Source organism: Engraulis encrasicolus, chromosome 2 (genome assembly GCF_034702125.1).
Source record: "Engraulis encrasicolus isolate BLACKSEA-1 chromosome 2, IST_EnEncr_1.0, whole genome shotgun sequence".
Lineage (NCBI taxonomy): Eukaryota > Metazoa > Chordata > Actinopteri > Clupeiformes > Engraulidae > Engraulis > Engraulis encrasicolus.
Window position 1 is genome coordinate 27,027,060 of NC_085858.1, and position 10,000 is coordinate 27,037,059.

Genomic DNA, 10,000 nt, shown 5'->3' on the forward strand with positions numbered 1-10,000 from the left:
CACACACACACACACCCTTGCTGTGCCCATACATACTACTATGTGCGTAGCATTAAACTACTGCAAACTTTTCAACCCTGAAATTGTAAAACTCAATAGTCAGAGTTTCTGTACGTATGCATAGGTTGGGGTGGGAGAGTGGGGGGGGTCTGACTCGGCACAGCGGACGGGGGCCACACAAACGGAAAACGCCTGAATGCGTGAACTCTTGGTGCTCTCTCTGTGCCCAAGATGCACTGACTGACGGCCACATCTGCTGCGCGAAAGGGGAAGTGGAGAAAGTAGTTATTACTCACTGAAAAAGGAATAAAAAGTGAGGAGGACATTTGGTTCTGGTGGTCGGTGATGGAGGTGGAGGGAAGGAGATAGATGTAGTGTGTGTGTGTGTGTGTGTGTGTGTGTGTGTGTGTGTGTGTGTGTGTGTGTGTGTGTGTGTGTGTGTGTGTGTGTGTGTGTGTGTGTGTGTGTATCAGTGTGTGTGTGTGTATCAGTGTGTGTGTCTGAGAGAGAAATGGATGAACAAATGGGTGGAGTGGGTTGAGAGAGTGAGTTGAAAATGGAAGTCAAGAAAGAAAATGAGAGAGAGAGAGAGAGAGAGAGAGAGAGAGAGAGAGAGAGAGAGACTTTGTGATGTTGCTTGTGTTATAAACTCTAAAAAGGTCAAATGGGTACGGTAGGAGAATAGGTGTGGGGACACTATAAATAGAATCAGCCCTACGCAGACTTTGTGGTGTGTGTCAGAAAACCAAATAAAAAAAACGTTCATCTTCACTTTGATCGTCCTAGGAAATCAGTCCTCTGGTTATGTAGACAACTGGCGAAGGGAGATACCCTCTTGACTGAAAATAAATCAATAACAGTCATAAATACATTTGAAAAATGTCCTTAAAACTCATTAAAGCACTGCCGAGCCTCAAACAGATCTAGCCCTAATCTGGCCCCAAGCCAGAACTAAATGCCTCAGACATCGGAAGAGGGGAAGGGAGTACTCTATGTCCTTTGAGGTTTTTCTTTATTATAAAATTCAGTTCTCCTCATTTTGCTCTCTGGTCTTCCTCCACCCCCCTGTCTGGGTTTTCTGATATCATCAGTGCAGAAGACTCAAAGTAATAGATGACATTCTTTGTTAAATTACAGAAAATTCAATGCCGAGGACACTCACAAAGTCTGGAGGAGGGTTCGTAGAAGTTTTGTGTGCGAGTAAGGTCAAGTAGGGTAACACCCCAAAGCTTTCTTCCAACCTCCCCCCTCCCTGCAATATAGCAATTCATGGGACACATGCAGCATTCAGTCACAATTACTCCAGTTAATATTTGCAGGAGCTCTGTTTTCTCCTGTTTGATATAGCAAGGATGCTCTTTCCTCACACTTGATGCAGTTAAGAAGTTTGGGAGAGGTGGGACCATTTTATCAACTTTACAATAAACGTCTCCAAGGCAGAAATGGCAAAAAGTTACTCCCAAAACTATCTTGCCCCTTAAAGTTCAATTTCCAACTCTAGCAACATTCTGTAACATGTGTGCACAACCCACTCCCCCAAAAAACACAATTGCTTCGGGTGCAGGATATAGTTGAACGCATGGAAAGAAAATGAAGAAAAACCATCCACACACTGTAAAAGCTCCGTTGCTGGAAAAAAAAAAAAATCAACTTTTACAGTGCGGATAGCTTTTTTGTTTTTCATTTTCAAAACTTCAACACGATTCATCAAGCCTAGCAAACAACACTAACTCTAGTGGCAGAACATATTTCTTTGCCTGTTGAGTCAGTCTAGTGTCGCACCACAGGATGTAATCGTGTCTGGGCCTGGAATTATCCTCCGATTGCAAAGATTTATCTCAGTTTTAATCAGTTTTGAATCTGTGTAGCACATCATTGTGATGGGCCTAGCTATTACAACACAGTGTCAGCACGGTTATGTAACAGCGCTGTATCCTGTTACAGTACATGCAGTTACGCAGTTTGAACGCCATTGCTTCAACCCACAAACCCCAGTTTGGCCTATGGTGTGATCCCAGACAATCCATTTCATGATGTTGTCTTGTTTGCTTGGCTAGGCTACTGCCCTACTACCTTACCCATCGCCATTGCTCATCAATTTCAGCTGTAAAACAGCACTGTCACACACTGCATTCACCCCTATGCAAAGATGTGTGTGGGCTAAATGGTTAGCATCAGATAGGGTTTCATTTGCAAAAAGGCTGTGAGGGGCTGCCTGGTTGGAGAGGAGACACAATGAAGGGATTATGTGGCATGAGGTGAGCAAACCTGCCCCTCTGGCCCTGACCACCAGCCGCACTGGGAATATGCAAAGAGCTTGCACAACACACAGCACACACAGTACACACAGCACACACAGCAGACAGCAGACCCACCCAGGGCACCTAACACACCACACATCTGAGGAAGCGCTACAGTGGCTACTGTGGCTTTGCCAGGAACACGCTATACCAGTGGTCCTCAACCTTTTTTTTGAAGAAACACCCCCTTGGCCTCATCACAAGCCTTCCAACGCCCCCGTGACATTAAACGCCCCCCGTAGAATAAAAAAATGAAATGGACTAATGCGCCCCAATGGCAACTAAGCATCGCCCCTCTCAGCTGTATCCTCCCTAGAGCTCTCCAATGCCCCTTGAGGGGCTGCACCGTCCCGATTGAGAAACACTACGCTTTACAAAGCTCATGCACAGAAGAGCACACAGCATACACCTGTTTTCATGAGAACGCGTATTATACCGTACAACGCAAGGTTAGGCACCATTTTCATGTTGAGGGTTATGCTTTTTCAGATTTTCACATGGAGCTTCACGTCATGAAGGCACATCTTTTCAGACAAAAAATACATGCGCAAAAACATGGCTTTACTAACAGTACGCTAACAGGAATTGTTTTGGTTTGGGCATAGTTTTAAGTTAAAAGTGAATATTCACAAAATTATAGCGCTAAAGCAATTGTATACTGACAGGTGTTATGTGCAACGTCAAAAGTGTTCCTTAACTTGCTTCGTATTTGACGCAATTGCATAAGACCAGGCTAAGAGTGCACACATAGCAGCCAACCTGGACAAGAAACTCCAATCCTCAATGTGCATTGCCTCTGTAGTCTCCACACATAATACAGTACGTACAGGTAGTGCACATACAGTGGCAAAACGAGCACTGAGCTGAGCACCCTACACAGCAGGTAACCTGGAAAAGAGGCTCGAAGGCACAACACTTTGACTTATCAAAATGTCACCATTGCCTCTTTTCCACCTCAGAGTTTTCTGGTAGGCCTACAGCCTCACACAGTGCGACTTGGTCGCCACTTTTTGATTTATGATTGAGCTGTGTCGTGTCTATTCGAAAAGCAAAAAGTGGCGGCCAAGTTGCACTGTGTCGAGCTGTAGGCCTACCAGAAAATCGGCAGTGGAAAAGAGCCTTATGGGGACAATCATGTTTCAACAATGCCATGCATCACCTCTCTAGTCTCCACATCAATTACCACACATACTTTAGTACACAGAGCACCCTACACCTGGCCAAGAGGATCCAAGGTGCAACACTCTTCCATACATCACCTCTGTTGTCTCCACCCACCATGGCACGCATATTACACTGAGCACAGAGGGTGCACCACATAGCAGGTAACCTGCGCCAGAGGTTCCAAGGTACCCCACTCTGCCGGTTTTCTGGTAGGCCTACAGGTCGACACAGTGCAACTCGCCTGCCACTTTTTGCTTTGCGAATAGGCACGACACAGCTCAATCGTAAAGCAAAAACTGGTGACCGAGTCGCGCTATGACGAGCTATAGTCCTACCAGAAAACCGGCAGTGGAAAAGAGGCATTAATCAATCGGTACATAGCACACTTTAGCACACAGACTACACTACACAACACAACACTGCAACCTGGACTCTAAAGGCTCTGAGGTATACCACCCTGCCAAGCACCATCTTTGTACTCTCCACATAAATTAGTACACATAGCACACTGTGCACCGTGCACTGCAGGCAACCTGTTCAAGAGCCTCCACCGTACACGACTCTTAACGTACATCGCCTCTCCACATCACACAGTGATGTTTCCACATCACACGGTGCACATTGCTCAGTACACAGTGTTCACAGAGCACCACCGTACACTGCAGGCAACCTGTGCAAGACGGCGTTGCACCGGCGTCCATACACACACACACACACCGCCGCCTCTGTAGTTTCCAGCGTTCAGGAAGGACTGGAGGCATGCATGCTCATTTGTTTTGTTTTGACATGCTGATGTCATCAGCGCATAACCTCTCTGGCGCTAATTGGGCAAGGCATTTAACACAAGGCCACGCTGAAGAGGTGGCTTTTGTGTGTGTGTTGGCAAAAGGTCAAGAGCTCTTCTCCATGACGGCGTTGTCGTCTGGAGATTGTCGGTGATGAAACGCCTCAAGTGGCAACTGCCAACAGGCTGGATAGGTGCCTGTTGCCATAGAGCCTGTGGCACTTGTGGCAATGAGCAGTTACACAATCAGTGGTTGATGTCAGGACAATGCAGCACTTTGTGCAATTGCGATAATGATGATGTGATATTTACAGTAGAATGTGGGTATGCATTAACCCTTTATAGGGCAATGACTATATTTGATCACTTCCAATTGCTTGCACACCTATCAGAAATGCCCCTGCCATGCCCCTCTACAAGGGTGTACAACCAAATGGGTTATACCAAATGAATCAGGAGAAATCAGGCTTTCAGACAGATAGTGACATCTTCACATTTGACCAATCAGCAGTGGACTGGAGCCTGTCAAACTTTTTTTTCATTCGGGAGCTGAATATTGTGTGCCCTATATAGGGTTAACCCATTGATGCTGGATGTTGCGTTGCGCAACATTGGCCCTGGCGCCTGGAGCTGCATGACGGAACATTCAGGCTCATGAGATTTGAGACAACTTTATTTTAAAATCTTGGTATGTTAGAGGTGAATGAGCACATTCTAATGCAAGATGAGGCTCTTACACAGTAAATTTGCCAGTGTTAATTTTGCAGTGTTAAGGCTTATTAACACTATTGGAGTAATTCCAACACCAAATGGAGTGAGGTGCTCTCCAGTGTCAGTGACAAATGAAGTTGTTAAATTGTGTGGAGTTAGAAGTACTCCAGAGAGCCCCCGCCTCCTCGAGGTGATGGAGTTTGTCTGCACCATTGTATGCTCCCCGAAACTGCTTTACTCTATATAGTGTTAGCTTAACACTATAAATCTAACACCAGTGTTTAACACTGATCTGGAGCAGGACCAAATAGACACTAGAACAGTGTTGATTTTAACTCTTTAAGTGTTGTTTTAACACTATAAAATGTACTGTGTAGCGTTTAAATGCTACTTACTTATGTTGCATGTTTTTATGTGCTTCAGAGCTTAGATATTTAGGTTTTTATAGGCTGAGGGCAACTTGTCATAAAAAAGGGGCTTAGGCATTCAGTAGCCTTTTTTGCAGGTGCTTTAGGCATCAATGGGTTAATACTTGTTAGGGGAATTCTCTTGGAGAACTGAGCTCTCAATTCAAAGATGATAAGATCCAGTAGATGGATGAATGTTTCCACTGAAGATGATCTTTGTCAAACACCCCATATTTCAAGTTTAGTAATGCTTGCTCCAGTGTGCATGCCATGCTTTCCATACTTCCGTGCGGCAATAGTTTGAGCCCTGTATAAAAAAAAAGTATGCACATGACCAGGGTTGCCAGATGAGGCTGATGATTTCCAGCCCAAAAAATGCTTAAAACCCGCCTGGAAGCACTAAATCCCGCCCAATTCTATTGATTTTTATGGGCAAAATTGGGCGGGTTTTTCTGCAAAATGCCATTTTTACCCTCAGACGGCCATCCTAAGCAGCCCAATTGGGCGGGAAACAGCCCAATCTGGCAACACTGCACATGACATGAACAAGGACAAGGACATGAAATGACGAATATGATCTAACAATGCCGTCGTGATCTTCCATAGATTTCTTTCAGCTACTCGGAACAGCATATGATTATTCCATAGAGGCCCTCTCTAAAAATTACAGCACATTTGGTTAACATGATGGACAGCTGATGTAAGTCATCTATTTATAGCGCTAAAGCGTACCGCGAGCGTCATTCCCCAACTAACAACAAAAGGAAATAGCATAAAATATGGACATTCCCTACTGAACAGGGTACACATGTAACAGAGCATATGATGCATATTATTATACACAGCAGCAGGGAAGCTGACAGGGGGGGGGAGATAGGGCGCACAGTTCGGCTTCATTACATTGAATGTATTGATTGGGGGGAGGGCTTTCTGATGGCTTTGTCCCGGACCCAGCAGCCAAAGCTGTCAGCGGTCCTGCACAGTAGCAAAATGTCGCAGCAAGCGTCACTCCACAAAACACCTTCACCCCCAACCACAGGGATGTAGACGAAGATCTGTGGTCGCAACCTTTTCTTTGTCTGCGTCAAAGACGGTTTTAGGGAACTGCCAATCCTGTGATGGAAAGTTGATCTGTCACTGCTGTGGTCACCCTGCAGCACATCACTGAAGTGTGGTCAGTTTAAAGGGACACTGTGCAGGAAATGGTCAAAAAAGGTTATTGCAGCTATGCTGCTCATTGAAACTGGGCTGCCTATTGCCAAAGTTGATCTTTACATGAAAGTTTACTAAGTAATAAACAATATTTTCTAGTATTTTCCATTTTGGAAATTCAAAATGGCGAACCATGGAGAAGATCGGTCCGTGTACTTTTTCGTTCATTCATTATTCTATTTTGGAATGAAATATGAAATTCAAAAAAGGGCGCAACTTCTTGTTTTGATTAAAGCAATACAAGCAGAAATGGCTGTATTTTGTTTTCTGCATGTGTTACTTCATACCATAATAGCATTATAAAAAATGACAACATTTTTGATCGTTTTTCAATTTGTGATATTTGGCTATTCATTTATTGAATTTCATTTGACTGACCCCTCCCCCTCCGTTTACCCAGAAGGAAAGTTTGCCGTCTGAGTCGCATCAGAAAAGTTCTAGCTAGCGACCAAACGACAGACAGAACAGTAGCTGGAGCCAGAGACACAACAGAAAAATAATAGAATGATGAAAAACATTTTTGCGATGTACAGGCTAGTAGGCCTATGCGCAGCACGCGTGATGGTTAGGCCTGTATTGGAGCGTGCGTCCGCCTTATAAAATAGAGATGAAGTTCCCTTTATGTTATGGACTCAACTTTATAGCCTAAATAAAGGCTAAAGTCTCTGGAATCAATAACCTATTATACCCTTTCACATATGCATTGGGGAGCGCGCACTCTCCATACCAAGTTTTACGCATGTTGAATACACATTTTGCATTGGTGTATTTGGAACATTAGTGATATTGTTGGAAAGCAATATGTCCGGGTAGATACACCTAAAGGCTTGAGATGAACTGTGAAACCGATGCTGATCGTAAGAACTGTCAATGTTCTCGATGACAGTTGGTCTACCCCTTCCCATCGAAGATATCTGTCCTGGTCGCACAGCTGCACTTCTGTTGGATTAGGACGCTATAATAGGCTATATGGCCAAATACAATGAAGTGTTAAGACCAGGCCTAAGCACATGAAATGTTGTTTCGAAAGTTAAATTGGTTGATAAGTTTAAGTAAAAAAATAGACAGTAAATCATTCTTCTACCCCCCTCTAGGACGCCCTACTCAATGGTGGTGACGCGTATGCACATGCGTGTGGCGCTTGCTTGATATGGATAGCCTACGCAACCATCTCATGACACAAATTCCTCGCACAGTCATCACAGATCGACCACATCGTTGAAGTGTAGCAACGTTCTGTATATTGCATCAACAATGCCTGCAAAGTCCGTTTGCCTCCAAAGAAACCATGTAATGAAGGCTAAACCAGCCTTCCAGGATTTACTCTCAGGTCACGCGAATTCTGAATAAACAAAAGACGCAATTCAGAAGGACATTTTTCTTTATTGCTTTTCTCTCTTTTCTAAGATTCAACGTTTCATTTTCAGTACCTACAAAATATCAAAATATGGCGCTTGGTTCCATTTCACAAGTGATATTCAAGCGTAAATCATCATAAACAAGTCCTTATTCCTTTCTCGTGTGATATCCGAAATAGAATAATGAATGAACGAAAATATACACGGACCAAGATCCCCCTTTTCATGTATGAAAAGTGCACTTTTTCCAGTCATAATGAATACTTAGAATTTGATGGTGGTGGTAAGTATTCATGAAAAAGGTAACATTAGTGAATGGGCAGCATGAATTCTGGAAATAAATAACTAAAAATCTCACACAGTGTCCCTTTAACATTTAGCAGCAAGCAGAAGGGGAAGTCAAGTGATAGCCCCTGATAGACTTTGGTTCTACGTTCTGTTTCCTGGGGCTCTTTTTTTAAGCTACCTTTTGAGCTTTTTATGACAGGACCGTCATAGAGACAGGAAATGAGCAGGGAGAGATAGACAGGGAAGGTTCGGCAAATGACCTTGGGACGGAATCAAACCCGGGTCACCGGTGTAGCAGTCGAGTGCCTAGCCAATTGTAGAGTAGAGTAGTAGAGTAGTAGCCTGGTCCTGACCATCCCATAATACTATCATTTCATTTCGTATTCATGGTCTAGCATTTGTTTGCTCTGAAGCGATTGTAGGAAGCAGGAAGTTTGCACTCAGTTATGGTTTGAAATTATTGGACACCTCTCACCCAATCGCTGGCAGTTACTCAACAACAACATAGCGCAGACCAATGGCTCTGGCGCAGATGTGTACGTCATTGTCACGAGCGTCCTCCCCCTTTTGCCCCCACGTGGGGGGGCGTATTCGCTTATTGGCTGTTTTCTGGGGGGGGCGTTGCGATCAAAATTCTACTGCTCCAGGCACTCCACAGAGAAGCACGGCCAGACTACAGTAGTGGAGCCAATCCTTTGTCGGAAGTACGTAGGATGGCTCGCGAGGCTAGTAGAGTAGAGTACTTTTATTAATCCCGAAGGAAATTAAGGTGTCTGTCAGCTTACATAAATACACAAATCCAAACATACACAAAGAACGTATACACATAATTGCACATTACAGTAAAAGTATATCGCCACACACACACAATATTAAGGCAGTTCACAGTAGCTTTTCCAGTGATTGAGATAGTCCAGTAAGAATAAAAATGCAAAAGTTAAGTAGTTCACAGCTGCTATCCCAGGGGTAAGATAGGTGAGGTAGCTGAGGTGGGGTGTAGTGAGCCACGGCTGGGCTTTCCCAGGGCTCTTGAGGAAGCAGTGGAGAACAGCCACTCTGACATGTGAAGTGTCTTAGGGTGTCTGATCGTTTTTATAATAAAATCCAAAATCAGAAGGAAGTTACTCCACACTTAGGAGTCGGTCATTACACTGTATGCTGGTGCTTGAGGAATTCCTCGGGTAAAAAAGACCATTCATTTGTGAATATCCTAAACCTCTGTCCTCATCTGGACTCTATGTTACATTTACTGTACGTTACATTACACTCAGCTGACAATTTTATCCAAAGCGACTTACCAATTATTTACATGACAGTAGTCACAGTCCCTGGAGCAATGTGGGTTAGCTGCCTTGCTCGAGGGCACCTCAGCCATGGAGAGCCGTAGGGAGTGGAAGGGTGGGATTTGAACCTGCAACCCTCTGATGCTAAAGCCCATCTTCTCCTTAACCATTAGGCCACGGCTGTCTCAGGTCTGCTGACTGGGAGGGAGCGCGGCTCTGAAAAAAAAACAAAAGATGGAGAACGGCGGCGGTTCGGACTCGCTGAAGGACGACGAGGAGGCTCTTTGGGAGAACGTGGAGAACCACCGCTACGTGCTGACGCGCTACATCAACCCCAACAAGCTGACGCCCTACCTCAGGCAGTGCAAGGTGATCGACGAGCAGGACGAGGATGAGGTGCTGCACTCCCTCCTGCTGGTGTCAAAGGTCAACCGCACAGGTACCGTGTTGGATGGACGTCCTCACGCACGCACGCGCACACCCAAACACACGT

The 10,000-nt window shown here is 44.7% G+C and overlaps 1 protein-coding gene across 5 annotated transcripts in view; it reads left to right on the forward strand.

Moving 5' to 3' along the window:
* card11 (caspase recruitment domain family, member 11) overlaps positions 1–10,000 on the forward strand; it is a 55,029-nt gene that overhangs the window by 8,105 nt on the left and 36,924 nt on the right. For all 5 annotated transcript variants that reach the window (XM_063185152.1, XM_063185143.1, XM_063185164.1 and 2 more), the window contains exon 2: positions 9,681–9,946. In XM_063185152.1, coding sequence (XP_063041222.1) covers positions 9,742–9,946 — 205 coding nt within the window. In that variant the 5' untranslated portion in view covers positions 9,681–9,741. The remainder of the gene's footprint in view (positions 1–9,680; positions 9,947–10,000) is intronic.